Source organism: Protobothrops mucrosquamatus, unplaced genomic scaffold (assembly GCF_001527695.2).
Source record: "Protobothrops mucrosquamatus isolate PMUCROS unplaced genomic scaffold, P.Mucros_1.0 scaffold24, whole genome shotgun sequence".
In the NCBI taxonomy this organism is placed as follows: Eukaryota; Metazoa; Chordata; class Lepidosauria; order Squamata; family Viperidae; genus Protobothrops; species Protobothrops mucrosquamatus.
Window position 1 is genome coordinate 1,196,566 of NW_015386409.1, and position 17,061 is coordinate 1,213,626.

At 35.3% G+C, this 17,061-nt stretch overlaps 1 protein-coding gene across 1 annotated transcript in view; it reads left to right on the forward strand.

Annotated features, from left to right (window-relative positions):
* Positions 1-1,573: 1,573 nt before the first annotated feature.
* SLC1A7 (solute carrier family 1 member 7) overlaps positions 1,574-17,061 on the forward strand; it is a 42,419-nt gene continuing 26,931 nt past the window's right edge. Inside the window, exons 1-3 of the mRNA XM_015810917.1 lie at positions 1,574-1,714; positions 3,255-3,334; positions 15,872-16,087. Of these exons, the coding sequence (XP_015666403.1) occupies positions 1,574-1,714; positions 3,255-3,334; positions 15,872-16,087 (437 nt within the window). The remainder of the gene's footprint in view (positions 1,715-3,254; positions 3,335-15,871; positions 16,088-17,061) is intronic.

Sequence of the window (17,061 nt, forward strand, 5' to 3'; positions counted from 1 at the left end):
AAAGATCTACCCCCAAATTGGAAAACTGGGGCAAAAAGGAAACATGCTATAATACAAATAATTTATTTTAAAGTGGGGGGGAGGAAAGACCCGGCTTTCTCCTAGGCCAGGGGTAGGCAACCTCGGCTCTTTTATGACTCATGGACTTCAACTCCCAGAATTCCTGAGTCAGCATAGCTGACTCAGGAATTCTGGGAGTTGTCCATGAGTCATAAAAGAGCCAAGGTTGCCTAACCCTGTCCTAGGCCTTGAGGCAGAATGTATGCAATCCCTTGTTAGATATGTTTGTCATATGTTGCATCTGTTTTGATGTTAAATGTCTTGGTTTACTATTTTGTTTAATTTGTTTTCTGCATTTTTATGTATCTTCTTTTATTTGTGTTGTGTTTTTTTTTTTCTTGTGAACTGCCTGGGATAAGTATGGATTTGGGTCTTGAGTTGGGTGGCACTGAAGTTGGATTAAATAAATATAATAGCTAAGATGCTTTTAAAAAAAGTCTACATTTGGAAGTACATCAAAATCAAGAAATAATACAATTCATAATAGAGCAGAACATTTTGTGACAATATAGTTGAATCTTCAAAAGTGTTGAACTGATGAAGGATAGCATATGAGATTCAAAAAATGACTGCCATTAAATAATATTTAATGTAGCAAAATGTGTATTCTGAGTCTTGATCTCACATCTTTTTTTAAAAAAAAAACATTTTCTATACTTGATACATTGAAGGAGAAAATGTTTCATTTTGCTACAGTGTCAATGGTTTCTTTAGTTTACAACTACAATTTTTGGCTGCCTGCTTCCTTCTTAGCAGATGAAAATAAAGAGATACAAGTTCAACCTCTTGAGGCTCCATTTGCAACAAAAATTAAAGCCATTAGTAAATTGAGTAAACTATATTTTTTAATTTCACATATCAAACATGCATTTATGACCAAAGCAAGTTATACATAATGCATTTATAAAGCATACAATTGCATATAGTTCAATTATCTGGAAATAAAAAAGTTTTTCCTGAAAAGAAATGTTGACAGGGACAAGACGTTTTCCCATATGCTTCCAATATTTCCAGATTATTTGTATTGCTAGTAGTGAAAAGTAAGCCACCATTACTTAAAGTTTAATCTTGTGCTTAACTAATGTTAATCACCTACACTTTGAATGAAAACAGAAGCTATCTACTGTATGGATCGTATTCCTCTATGCCACCATTATTAAGGATCCTCTGCTTATAACAGCTGAACAATGCACAATTATTTTATTTTCATATTAGGCACTACTTTGCTCCAAGATCACTCTGGTTTCTAAAATACCACTCCACTCTGTTCTCATTTTCCAGAGTTCTTAATCTTCCTTGAGGTTCGTATTGATGTAGTCACTAATAGGATTGTGAGAATTAATTTGGAAATACATGCTTGGTGGCTTCTGGTAGGAGAGCGACTTTGCATGTCAGCTAAGCAGTCTCAGAAATGATTTCATCTAATCTATGCCTGCTATTCTAACACGACCGGCTGAAAAGATCTCTGTTTCTATGGGATGCAGATTCCCCTCCGGAGATCACTGAGGACACCATGGCAGTGACTTTCAAAACAATGCTAGGTCGGGTCAAGGATGTTTGCAAAAGGAATGGTTTACTCGTTCTCTCAGTGTTATCTGTCATAGTGGGATGTCTTCTTGGATTCTTTCTGAGGACAAGGCGCCTTTCTCAGCAGGTTAGTGATCTGAGCAGGTAGAGCATCATTGGAGGAACAAAGGATTCATAAAACAAAACAGGAGTTGTCCATGAGGGACATTTTCCGGACTAGATATATTGCAAAATAAGACATCTTGTTCTGAAAACTAAAGCTGTCTTTAGATTATTATTTTTTTTAATGGTTGAAAAGCTGAGGCGTTGAAAACTACAAGCCTTTTGCAAAATTAAATGTATAAAATGTTAAATACTGAAGATGTTCAAAAGGAAGGAACCTTTAAAAAACCTTGCATTGTTGTGAATTCATGGTATGTCTAAATATACTGTTCCCAGTGAAGCTAATGTATGTTCTTTTCTAATATATAACATACTTACATTCCTCAAGCCATTTACTTTGAAACAGTTTTGTTGATCTTAATAATAAATAAATAAATAAATAAATAAATAAAAATAAATTTATTTGTTAGCAAATGAAATTATTCTAGAAAGTATGTTTTAGAACAACCTGAGGAACTCATCTGATTATGCTTCCTCCCACCTTACCCACTGTTTACAGTTCATGCTGGTCAAGCTAGCTAGAAGTGGTTTATTACCTAATTTTAAAAATAACAGGAATTTTCTCTTTTTAAAACAACAAAGAGAAAATGTTGTACCATGGTTGGCCCAAAGATGCTGGCTGAAGATGAGAAATATGAATTAGTCTCCCCTATTGTGAGTAAAATAGAGTCACAATTATCCATCATGGATCCATTCACTTTGTGAGGGAATTGTTTAGCATGGCAAAATATGTAAGTACACATCAGGAAAGCAAGCAATATGACAGCATGGAGATTCTTCTGGTTTGCCATCTATTTAGCTGGTATAGCTCTGATCTAGTTGCATTCAAGCAGCTATGTGAAATAGATAACTTGGGAGGTTAACACTGTGAAAAGCTGGACACAAGGAGAGGTTTCTTGAATATTGCAGGTTTTGACCTAGAAAATCTTAAAAGGTCTGTGGTCAAGGTATCTGAATGAGCAGAGCCTCTCTTATGAACATGTTCACATGTTATTCACCAGCTTCTGAGGCATGTCCCATCACCAAGAAAACTAGGAGCATAAGAGAGACTCTTCTACAGCATCAAACTATGAACTTCACACCTGCTTCATTAATCCCTGATGAGTTTTTGATACGCAGAATTATGAGTAGCTTAAGGTTCTGATGTCTTCTGATGAATTATATTGTTTCAGTTTGTTTTAACTGAGATATAGACAGATAGGTCTGGCAGTCAATGGATTTAGTACTCCCCCCCCAACAATAGCTAAACTAAATTCTTTCCTAGGTTCATAGTTTTTATACTAAACATATCATTCATCTGAGAACCCAAGGAGTATTAAAATCACCATTTCAAAGCAAGCCAATTATTAATACCCTTAATATATGTTCATTTCCTCATCATTCCATCCTTTCTTTCTTATGCTGTTGTAATGAAGAAGAAAATAATAATGTAGATATCAAAGCATCTTATTTTGAGATAAATGCTTTTTTAAAAAATCAATTTGTCCATTTCCTTATTTCCTTAGGAAATTAGTTATTTCCAATTTCCTGGAGAATTATTGATGAGAATGTTGAAAATGTTGATTCTGCCTCTGGTTGTTTCAAGGTAGGTTAGCCCATATCATATCAGTTCAATTGTTTTTTTTGTATAGTTTTTAGATGATTCATTCAAAATAACATTGTATGAATATTATTTTGGCAGAAACAGTGACTAGTTTTCCTATTTAATCCAGATAATATATATATATTTGGAGGAACTTAACAAAGGGAAGTAGGTGGTATAGAGAAAGGGATCTCTTTTCCCCTCTATTAATTCTTTGGTCACAATCATTCATTATTAAAATGACTTCTTTTTTTAAAAAAATGTGCATTTGGTCTTAAACGTATACTAGCTCTTGATATCACAATGGCTGCATATGTAATTGATGCATTAAGTAGAGATATCTTTTAGCTACAATTTATTAAGCTGAAAGATATCAATTAACATAGATGATTATTCCAGTAGTGGACAACCCACTGGCTGCATGCAACTTCCAAGACATTCATATACATTATATCTCTGGGAATCCATGTAAGAATTGTATAAAAATGGGGCTTCAAAGTTTAAATAAGCCCTTATATTGGAACCAGGATTAAAATATATATTTTATAATGTTTGCTGCCTCAAAAGTTGCAAGGCAAAAATCTTCTGGTCCCTTTTATAAGAGCTATATTACAACTGTTCATGACCCTGTTTTTATACTGCAAAATAATCTGGGAAACTTTCTCTGTTTTTCCATGCATGATGTACATATAAGAATTTACAGAAAAATACTTCTGTGCACTTAAGGCTGTGAAGAAACAATAATACATTCTATTTCTTTAATTGCAAAGTTCATATTTATGATGCCATATAGATAGATAGATAGATAGATAGATAGATAATTTAATTTGTATACCGCCCTTCTCCCATAGGACTCAGGGCGGTTCACAGCATATTAAAAACAAATAATATACACACAATACAAAAAATGCAAAATACAAAAATACAGAAATACAAAAAATAAACCCCGATAAAAGCCGAATTAAAACCAAATATTACCAGCTGTNACTAACACCTTAAAGCGCACCCGGAAGACCACTGGTAACCAGTGCAGCTCGCGCAGCAGCGGTGTCACATGGGAGCGACGAGTCCCTCCCAACACCGCCCGCGCGGCCGCATTCTGGACCAGTTGGAGTCTCCGGGTGCTCCTCAGAGGGAGCCCCATGTAGAGAGCATTACAGTAGTCCAGGCGAGAGGTGACGAGAGTATCAGCTACAGTATTATAATGAGGGATATGGTAATGGTTAATATTGCAGTTTTTCTTTAAGGTGCCTTTCCTGCAAAAGTTTCCAAAAGCTAGCAGGATGAAAAGAAATACTAGAATCAAGGTTAAGTGACTGAAATGTAAAACAATTTTGGAACTGAGTGTTCTTCATATACTTAAATAGTGTGCAAATTTGACAACTAAATCATCCTAGTTCATCACTTGCTACAACACGTTACAACAGTAAAGGTTTAATTTGAGTTATGGTTTAGTTAATTTACTGTATAGTAAGTCAGAAAACAGCATACCACAACTGGAGCCTGCCAACAATAACACTTGATCATCTCTGAAACTTCATGTTTTAATGTTGGTGAGAAAAGCAGAAGAGGACATTGAGGGGTAGAAGGAAGTTAAAATGTAGAAGCACCTTGAGGATTTTATTATATTTAAAACAAAAGTCAAAATTTTTGATAATTTTCTGATTTAAAAATAAGTAAATGTACTTAGTTAGGTATGACTCCTGTTTATGCAAAATATAAAATATTTATTTATATTTATATTTATATTTTTAATATATAAGTTGTTCATCTCACCCTGAAAAGTGACTCTGGGTGGCTATAAAATATCAAAATATAAAATATATTTTATAAATATAAAAACATCAAGCAACACTAATACAAAAATACATCTAAATAGAAGATAGGCAGCCACACAATCAGCAGACATCATCTAACCCCTGACTGTCTGAATCCAGACTGAAATGGATGCAGATAATCCGCTTCATAAAGACTCTCTGTAGTTGAACCCTCACAAATATGAGTGGTTGGAGATGGTAACAGATTTTCAGCAAGGCTGGATCAAGGGAGGACATATTACCATTTCTTTTGAGGCAGGTGGCATCACAAATATCCTCAAGAAGCATTGACTTGTGTTCCAACCATTATTAAATTGTTTGAGTATATATTTCTTATTAGTGTTACAATTATGCTTAAAATATAAGTTGACATAGAAGTAGCCTGCTGATTTCTAACAGGTTTACAGTCACGTCTAGGTCTACCTAGGGCCCAGGTCAAGAGTGTTGGTGGTTACTTTTAAAGGTCTACATTGCACAACACTGAAATGTATCAGACAATGCCTTGCCTTGTCTGTCTACTAATGGAATGGAATCTGTCAGTCTACTAAGATTGCCTAGGAAGAGCCTGTTGTGATTCTCCCTTCCTTGAGATTTGTGGAGCTTGGACAAGATGAAAGGTTATCTTAATAGAAGTCCTTATTTTGTGGAATCCCATCCCTGCAGAGATACATACAGTTTTTGTAAGCAAGTATAAGATATTATTTTCAAAGTGTCCTCAGACTGAGGTAATAAGGGACATCTCTCTCATACTCTCTTTCGTATTATTACTGAATATCAATTTTAAATTTTTATTTTGCACTCCCTAGAGTCCTTCAGAATTGGATTTATCTAAAAATGCTGTGTAATACATATACACAGGGGTCCCCACTCCACGGTCCGTGGCCCAGGGCTGGGCCACAGCCTGTTCAGAAGTGGGCCATGGAAGTGGTGGGAGAGTGCATGCGCGAAGCTGCATTTGTGCAAACAGAACACGTGCACACATGAAACCATCCCATTTCCCCACCCCCACCCTAGTGCTGCCTCAACCAGTTCGCCCAGCTGGAAAGGTTGGGGACTTACAACCATTCATTTAGTGACCATTCAAAGTTATGGCACTGAAAAAAGTGACTTATGACCATTTGTCACACTCACAACCGTTGCACACATCTGCATGGTCATGTGATCAAAATTTGGGCATTTGGCAACTGTCCCAAGGTCATGTGACCACCATTTGTAACCTTCCCAGTCAGCTTCCAATAAGCACGGTCAATGGGCAAAGCCAGATTCACTTAACAATCACATGATTCACTTAACAACTGCCTTGATTAGCAATGGAAGTTTTGGTCTCTATTTTGCTTGTAAGTTGAAGCCTACCTATATTCATTCACATATGCATGTATTCATATATAAGGAAATCTTCTCCATGAAGGGTGTACATCACATCTGTTTTGTTTTTGTCAGCTGCAAACCACTGCTGGAACACCACCATTAGCAGAAAAGCTGCTCTGCAACCTCAGGAAATCAGCCATATTTGTTTTTCATTCTCCTCCTGCATTGGTTGGGATGTATATTCCAGCATGTCTCTCCTGGGCTTTGTGTGTTTCTTTAATTTAGAGCAGTGATGGCGAACCTTTTAGAGACCGAGTGCCCAAACTGCAACCCAAAACCCACTTATGCATCGTCGGGTGCCGGGTGGGTGTGGCCCATTGGGTGGGTGTGGCCCATTGGGTGGGTGTGGCCCATTGGGTGGGCATGGCTGCAGTGGTAACAGCAGACTGGGTGGAACTAAAAAGTTCAATCAATCAATTCCAACTTTGCAAGATCTTTTTTTTCCCCGCGAGAAGTTGAAATTGACTGATTGATTCAACCTTTTTTTTTTTTTGCACATGGCGGCGGAGGCCTAAAGCGAAAAGGTTTTATAAAACCCAGCTGAAGGCCTAGGACTGGGGCGACGGTGCGCGTGCCCACAGAGAGGGCTCTGAGTGCCGCCTCTGACACCCGTGCCATAGGTTCGCCACCACTGATTTAGAGACACGGTCTGTCTGCCTGCTTGCTTGCTTGCTTCATTCATTTGATTTAGAAGCTGCCCAACTCCATTAGACTTTGGGTGGCTTTCTATGCTAAACAGTATCATCCCCTGTCTCCCAGCTCATATTTCATATTCACTCTGCCTGTAGTAGCAGGCTCCTAAAGTTGTAGCAATTTTTTTTAATGAAACAAAAATGAATCTTTCTTTTCAAAGGATTTGTACAAAAAAGAGATTACTATGTTTACAGATGACTTCAAAAAAATCATTGATTTTTCTACCAGTATGTTTAAAAATACATTTATAGGTTTGTATATTTAGGCTGTAGTATTGTTCAGTTCTAAAGTTTTTAAGGACTGGCACATCTCTGTTGACATTCCTCGGGGGTTTTAATCTTATCCCCACTTTTCTCAGAGTAGATCTGACTGGATTTGGTGGGACTTGCTTTTGGGTAGGCTCTTCTAGGGATGTGTGATAGTAGCCACAAGCCATGTTTAAGTGACAGATGTTACTGTACAGATATTATCTTGGCTCCTGTACTAACGTGTTTCAGCATATATGAATTTGCATTCCCCAGTTCTAGAAATCCATACAATTTAAAATGCCCAAGTTTGAAAAACACTGCTCTCTACCTGCCAACTGCATTTCAGTGGTCTTTTGCCTCTTATGTGTCATTTTTCTGAATTCTTCCTATGGTATATGCCTTAGGATCACATCTAGGGGTTTCGATGGCTTTATCTCCCTTTGGAATTAATGTTGAAGAGAGCTCACTTTTGATTTTACCGTGATAGACATGCAGGAGATGGCAAAAGCCATAATTTTTTTAAAGATATTGGGATGAAGATTGTTCTACTGCACTGGTTTTACTACTTTCTGCTTTTCTTATTTTTATTACTGAATAAAATTGCTATTGCAGCTATCTGTTTTGTTGTTTTAGTGCTAATAAATGATATTTGAAATTAGGAACACAAGATTTTCTGTTTGTTATGATCTGCCTTTGATTCCTCTCAAAAGTTATTGTTTATTGAAAGTGTTTCTTTGCTCTTAAAATAGAAATGTGAAAGAACTATAATTAAAAATACTTGTGTCCTACTATGACATATATAGAAATTGCTATTAAAATATGACACAGAGACAGAACAGTCAAAAATGCATTATAAATTCAATAGATTCAAAATTATAAAGAAACAATTACAATGTAACTATTGGAGGATTAGAGTTAAACAAAAATGGTTCCCCGATGTATGATACATCATACAATAAGGCAAATGTAAAAATGTAGAATAGGATTTTTACAGGAAAACAATTGTTGTAAGGACTGTAATGAAAAAAATCTACTTTAAATGCTTATAAGCATGGTGAATGCAATTATCAGTAAGAGTACAATGTAAGGGAAATTGAAATTAGGTATTTTTCTAATTATGTTTTATTGTTTTTTTCTGTTTTTACTTTGTTTTTATTATATGATTATAATATGTGCATTTATCTTTGGAATAGTGCTAAATAATGGTGATATTAACATTTTGTTCAGAATCGTACAGAAGTTTTAAGTATTCTGTAAAACAGGGGTCTTCAAACTTGGCCTTTTTATGACTTGTGGACTTCAACTCCCAGAATTCCTCAGCCAGGCACGCTGGCTGAGGAATTCTGGGAGTTGAAGTCCACAAGTCATAAAAGGGCCAAGTCTGAAGACCCCTGCTATAAAAATGATACAACACACACAGTTCTACGCAATCAAATTAGCTAAACACTGAAGTTTAGTTTTTGTGGCCATTGAAAACTTCTTGTTTATTTACTGATATTTTATATTTTATTTATTTATTTTTCTTTTCTTCTTTTTGTAGTTATTTACTCTGTTTTAAAATGTTTAAATTTAAAACAAAAACAAAAGATATTCCAGGCACAATCTGCCTTGAATAAATTAGCAGCTCTACAGGTCCTCAGGAAAAACACACAAGTTTCTTTAGAGATTTTAGGTCCGTATTTAATAGCATGTTCCAATTCCACTTGTTATGTGCAGAATTTTAGGGCTTAGACTAGCCAAGTCCTAAAACTCTTGTATAATCATCTGAGTTAGACCAACATTATGCTGAAATAGACCACATAATCCAACATAGTGCCATATATTGCCATGGCCAGAATACATTTCCCCAAAACTTAATGCAGAATCTGATATCTGATATCCATTAAGAAAGGCTTTTTCAGGTTTTGGCTCACCCCCCACAGTACATGATACCCTCCCCAATTTATCTTGGGGTGTGTGTTTTTTTTCAATAAAATCCTATGTTTTTTTTAAATGTGATTTTGGTGCATAGTTGTGTTATTTGTGTTCCAGTGTAATTTTGTTATAATTCTTATTTCTGAGAATGGCTTTACACTATTTCACAACTTCTTTTCTTCATTGAGATTGGCATTAGTGATAGATCATCAGCCAGGTTTTTATTATGTGGGAGTTTTATAATTGTGAGAAACAGCTTAGCCTACTATTCACAATTGCACAATCACAAAGATGTTTATTCATTAGCAGACTTAAAAATAATGATAATCTTAAAATATGTACATGAATTAACTTCTACCATAGTTGTAGCATTTTAATTTTTGCTTCTTGCATGTTTTCCACTATATACAGCGGTGCTTAAAAATTTATGACCTTTTGAATTTTCAATATTTCTGCATAAATATGACCTAAAATGTGATATGTTCTCCAACAAGTCCTAAAACTAGATTAAGAAAACCCAATTAAAAATGAGTCAAAATATTATATACAGTAGTACTTGTATATTTGTATATTGCAGAAAACAGTCCAGAGAAAAATATTGGATAAGAAGCTATCCACGTAACTGTGATTTGGTGGGGAAAAGGAAATATTTAAGCCTTCTTTTCACCATAACTTTATTTACAGTAGTTTGTGCCTTCGAGTCAGTGTTGATTCCTGCAACAGTCTGAACTACTTTGAATATAAATGTTCTGAAGGTATAATGATACCATAGCAATAGTTGTGTTATGAGATGCTTTTCCCAATCTCTCTAACCATGATTGCATGTTGAGAAAGTGGCTGTAAAGGCAGGGTAAAGCAGTGCAAGCAGATACCACACTAAGGGCAGCTACAGGTGATTTGGCTTTTTTTAAATTAAAAACAAATCAACTCTTCCCAAAGTAGCTAGTGGAGCTGGAGTGAAATGAAGAATTTGGTTTATTTATTCATTGGATTTTTTAAAAACAAGCACAACATTGTGAATCTTAGTGGAGCACAGAAATAAAAACATTCACAATGCAACAACACAAAGTAGTAAAAACATGATCATAAGATTAATTTAAACCAGCAGCATCCCAATCAAGAATTAACCATTTATGGCTCTCTTAACTAATTGCTATAATTAAAAGCCCTCTGGAAAAGTTCTGTTTTGCCCAGTTTTCAGAAGACTGTCAGGGTCACTGTGGAACACTGTTTCCCCTTATCTTCAGCAGATGACTAGCTGGCAGAGGTATATAGTTTTTGCTTTATTTTTTCAAGTGACTGCTTTGAAGTGGAGTGGCTTCCTTGAGCCTAAAACTCTGGAACCAGAAGTAAGAAAAGGGACCACCCAGAAACTCCAGGTTTGCCAAGAAAAGATCAGAGCCAGAAAAAAAGATGACTTGGCTCTTGAAATAATCAACTTGTCAGATAGGTCCAGAGCCAGAGTTAAATAAAGTCGTGGAACTGCCCGTTTACATAGTTGATCCCCTTTAGCTGATTTTTCCTATTACACTCCAAGTTGTTATTTTGTTTTGCTTTTTGTTTTGTTTTTTGGTCTGCTTAAAATATGGTTGATCATAAATCTGTCATGGCTCAACCCAACTTGGTGCCCAAGAAACCATTTCATCTGCCTGATGAGAGAGGTTTCTCTGATCAGGATCAGAAGCCTAGAAACCATTATTCCAGGCTCCACATTCCAATTATAGACCATCTTTCACGATCCATTCCTTTTTAAAGCTTCTTTCTGCATTTATTTCAGCACAACCTGCTATGTTAATTTGACCTCCTACAAGATTGCTTTGAAAACAAAGCAAAAATGTTCTAATTCTCATTTTTGAAAATATAGAATGTAGAAGTTGATGGCAGCAAGAACCAAAATGAGTAGAATTGTCTAGTCAGTTATAAAGTGTTTCATTCATTTCCTAACTTTGTTTCTATTTTTCACTTTTTAGATTCAAGGTTTCAAGCATCTTTTGTTTGTTGAAACAAGGCTGGGATAAGAAAGGGATTAATTTCTTAAACATCAGTACACAGTTCAGTGTTGTAATATCCAGTTTTATTTATGAGACAATTGCTAAACTGATAATTATGTTGTAACACAGGAGCTGGTATTTCGGTTCTGCCAACCCCATAATCAGGTTACATCTAATACTGTTAACATTGTTTTAATAAAGAAAGCTTCAATTTATTTGGGAGAGGTATTTACATAGCAAGCAATTATGAAGAGAAATTCAATGAAAATATAATCAAGAGGTGAATGAATGAAAACAAGCACGTATGCTGTAGCAACTGCTGGTTGGTAATGCTGGACCATTACTTCTTGACAGGATTATTGTCTTTCTAATCACTCTAATCCCCTCTGATAGGTCCATCCATAATCCATCCGTTTCAAAGCAATATCCAGATGGCTCCTGGTGGGGGATGGAACAGAACAAGCGGGAGAGGCATGAGTTGAATCGGTTTATGGTCAGCCCCTTATGTTTCCCTTTTCCAGAGTTATTACATTTGAGGCTTCCACCATTCAGAAATTGAGACAATGAATTAAGCAAAGAGCTAAAGCACAGATGAATTTAGATAAACCTAAATTCCATGTACATATCAGATTTGTGAACCTTTTAGCTAGTTTCCTTGCCACTGTTCAGAAAGAATGGAACACTGAATTAAGTTGTCTTAATGATGGTCACTCTGGAAAATGGTTCAAACTAACATTTGGAAGATATTTTCATGTGCCAAGTTCCAGATACCTTATTTAGCCTTATGGAATAGGTAGGCATATTATCACCATTTTAATAACTTTTTGCTAGCTGACATGCTGAAAGTATTGAGCTTATCTTTATGAAGTCTCGTGTGGGTTCAGCTCCACTTCCATCTTTTCAATAAATACTTGAAACAACAGGGAAACCATGAGGCAATAGCTTCTACTTGACTTCTGAAGTTTAATGTAGGCCATTCCTTCTTTATGCTAGTGTTGTCTGTGTACAATTCTAGGCATTGTAAGAAGTAAATTTTATACCGTATGTAGTAGACAAAATTGCTATCTTTGGAAACAGGTTCCGTTATTTCTTTGTTGTTTAGTACAAAATACCTGTCATAAGAGGTGATCGGCCATAACTGATCTTGGAAAAGAGTAAATACAAGTTCATCAGGAAATTTCAGGATTGTAAACAAGGCTTAGTAGTTAAAAAATTTTTTTAAAAATCCCAGAAGCAGCTGACAAAAGCATAGAAACCTTATAGAATTGTATGCCTTTACATTCATTCATTCATTCATTCGTTTGTTTATTTATTTATTTATTTGCCACCCATCTTACTACAGGGTAACTCTGGGCAGCTTACAATCATAAATACTACACACACACACACACATAAATTAATACCAACTGCTAAAATCCAATTACAGATGGGGAGGGCGGGGGCAGGAAGGGGGTGAGGTGGGACCTGTTGTTAGTCAATTAATCACCTTCACTATGATGTTCCCCCATTGGGTCCCCAAGCCAATTGGCAGAGCCAGGTCTTTAGGCCCTTACAAAAGGTCAGGAGGGTGGGGATGACCTCACATCAGGGGGGGCAAGATGTTCCAGAGGGTAGGTGAAATTTGTCTAATCCTTCCCTGAATTTGTCTAATCCTCTCTTAAACCTATTTACAATGCGACAGATCACCACTTCAGATGTCAGCAAATTCCGTAGTTTAACGTTAGAAAGGAAACTACATGCCTTGTGCAGTGCTAGTAGCCACACCTGAACTCTACACTGTATCTTTGGAAGTAGAAGACTACCTAGTTTGCAAAAGAAGTTGAAAATATTAAATGTGGTTTGTAATAATAAACATTAAATAAATACAGGAAGAGGACTTAGCAGAAGGAAGTTGGAGCATCAGATTTTGAACTGGTTTTAGCACAAGAGGTTCAGTAAACAAGGCTCTCTAGCATGGGTTGGAAGCGAGGGGTGTGGAATTTTGAAGAAACAGTAACAGAAATTGTTACTTTTTAATACCAAATAAATGTTAATTTGTCTTGGAATTATTGTAGGATTTACATCTGAAGATTCCTATGGGTAGTCCTTGACTTATGACCATAATTGAGCTCAAAATTTCCATTGCTAAGCAAGACAGTTGTTAAGTGAGTTTTGCCACTTGTTAAGTGAATCACTGTAGTTGTTAAGTTAGTAACACGGTTGTTAATTGAATCTGGCTTCCCTATTGACTCTGCTTGTCAGAAGGTCTCAAAAAGTGATCACATGATCCCGGGACACTGCAGTCATCATAAGTACAGGCCAGTTGCAAAACATCCAAATTTTGGTCATGTGCCGATGAGGATGTTTCAGCACTCATCAATGTGAAAAACGGTGATAAGTCATTTTTTTCGGTGCCGTTGTAACTTTGGTAATTAAATGAATGGTTGTAAGTTGAGAACTACTTGTAGTTTGGGGTGGTGGAATGCTGATAACTAGTTTTCCACAATGCTCTGTAACTAGTTTCCAAAGTATTCAAGTTTGATTATTTTTTTGCTTAACGTGAATTAAATTTTACATTGAATCTTATTTTGTTCTCTCTCTCTCTCTCTCTCTCTCTCTCTCTCTCTCTTTCCTCCAACCCTATAAACTGGAAGCTTAGATTATAACATAGATAGGAAAAACAGATTTATATCCTCCCAACTGCTTTTTGGGAGAATTATGACTAATTTATCTGCTTTTAGGAACATTCAGTCTTTCCAACTCAACTTCCTTTTCAAAGGAGCTTTTTGATTTCTTCCTTTTGCCTGTTTTGTTTAAACAGTAAATCTGCTACTTTTAATGCATTAAATGAAGCAAAAAGCATGATTGTTTTTTTTAAGCATTGCCTTCTCCTAAGGATCAACTATTGTTTTCTCATTACTTGAAAGAGTACTTTAATATTCTCAACATCTGGGAAGTTATTTTGTAACTGTAATCATGGATAATTTTCTTGTATCTGATATTAAAGAATAAAGATTCTAGAAAAGAGGGCATATGCTAATATTCGGTGAAACTAAATACAATAAAATCTCACATATATTTTGACATTGATGTACAAACAAAACATGGAATATTAGAAATTGACAAATATACATATAAAAATTATTAATTTTCAGGACACATTATTTTATGCTGGAGGATAAACTCTACTTCAACATGACTTCTTTAAATGATAGTCACTACATTATAAAAAAAGAAACCATTAATAATTGTTAGTTTGGCTATTGTTAATAAGGTGTGTTGAAAGCTTTGCCAATCCTGATTTCATCTCAGATATGCTGCAACTTATACTGATAAAACAACTGGGTTATCTTTTGATAGCTAGATGCCTCACTGGAAAATTATACTTGTAGACATCTGAGAGTTTTGCCATTTCAATGAGAAGACAAATAGCCTAGATCAGGGGTAGGCAACCTTGGCTCTTTTATGACTCGTGGACTTCAACTCCCAACTCCTGGCTGGCTCAGGAATTCTGGGAGTTGAAGTCCATGAGTCATAAAAGAGCCAAGGTTGCCTACCCCTGGCCTAGATCATCTCTATACTTAACAGAAGATCCCGTTTTATTCTGTCTAAGGATTTCACCTGGTACAAGCATGGCCCTAAATCAGCCACAAGTGTCTTATTATTTTGCCTAATTTAGAGTCCTTAAACTGAAATTCAACAATTATTTTATAAAAATTCAGCATCTCAATCATTTTAATCTGAATTTGTATATATTATAAAACTCCATTATCATATTGGACTGACCTGGATTCTTATGACTTTCCAAATCTAAAAATAATTATAGCTATGCAAAAAAAAACAATTAATACATAATGTGAATAGAGCTTTAGCAATGTATAAACAATTGCTCATTCATCTAATGTTACAGTGTCATTCTCTTTCATATATGGCTGTCCTGTGACACCTCCATTTTTCTGCAAAGGTCAAGCAGATGAAATAGCTATAAAGTGCTTTTTCAATTGGTAGCAGGATCAGTCTTAGAGGCACTTAATGCTTGCAAAAGGTATTTTTTCTTAGATGTGCTGTAATCTGTACCATACATGGAGAATATATATAGTGTTTGGCCTCACATATTTCAGTCCATTTTATATGCCTATCTAATAATAAAAAAGAAATATGAAGAAAATTTTGGGGTGGGATTAGGAAAAATTAAGACATTTGTTTGCTTAAATAACATACAACAGACAAATCTTTAGGGATGAGTCCATGTGAATCCCCTATTTTAATTTAACTTAAGTCTTGAAACTTGAATACAAAGTATGAATTAACCACATACATCTAGGTTTCAAATATGGTTTTCTGCTCTTTCCCGATCAGCTCCTTGCTATAGTCTCCTGCAAAAGAGGCCTAAAGCAAGTCTTCTTTTAATCATCTTTGCTCAAAGAAAGGTTAGATCGAAATCTGTTGCCCTTTCCCTGGATATAGTAATAGACCTAATCAAATAAGAAGGAAAAAAGACATACAGTACTTTGTGTTTTCTTTCAACAGCCTGATGTCAGGACTAGCAGCTCTGGATGCTAAAACGTCTAGTCGATTAGGCATCATTACAATCACTTACTATCTGTGGACTACATTTGTGGCTGTAATTGTGGGAATCATTATGGTCTCTATTATCCATCCTGGTGGAGCAGCCCAGAAGGAAGTTACTGAAGAAGGTGCGAAGCCAATAATGAGTTCTGCAGATGCATTGCTGGACCTAATTCGGTAACAACATTCTCACTGCTTTTATGAAGGGTCAGATTTTATATATTCAGTGATATTGTGGTGAATGATCACATTTTTAAAATATATGTTTTTAAATCCATGAATGCTAAAGGTCAATGATAAATTAATTGAAAAGAACCTGAAACTTAATTGGAGCTTCCTTCTAGTCCCTAAAGTGAAAAACATTTTAGCACGTATGAATGTATCCTTTCTTGCTTCAGGATCACCATTTCCCCTAAAATCTAAAATAATGGAGGCCTAAGGAGAAGAATAAGTGTTTGGCCTAATTCTGATGTAACGTATGTATACACTCAGAAGAAAATTACAAGTATTACCTAAAGTGTAATCTGGGCAACCAGATGGTCATAGCTGGTAGAAGGAGAAAAATAAGGCATCCATTAATGAACAAATATCAAACCTGATAACAATGGAGTTACACCTGAACTTCTATAAAAAATAACTGTGCTTCATCTTTTTTTTTTTTTTTTCAATATAAAATTTTATTGTTTTCATCATAAAAAAAACAACACCAGTATTACACAATATTATTACACAATATTATATCCCACCCCCCCGGACTTCCCAAACCAAGGCTAATATTCAGATATAACCAAGGCTAATATTCAGATATAAGTAAACGAATATTAATTTCTCTAACTCCACAAACTCTATTATAAACAATCCATCTCCTCCATATTAGTAAAAATTATTCATTTAAGTAATTCAGATCACCAAAATCATTACCAATTCAGCAAGATACTTTAACACCACCAAAAAAAAAAAAAACAAACCATTCATTAAATTTAGTTTTTCCCTGTCACCAATAACTCTTCCTCTCTATTACAACATAATTATCATATTTGTAGTAATAATATAAGTGCATTTCTATTTTTTAAAAAATATATTCTATCATTTCATCAATCTACACCTATAAAAAATCATTTTAAGTCCTTAATAAAATTTACAACTTCAAT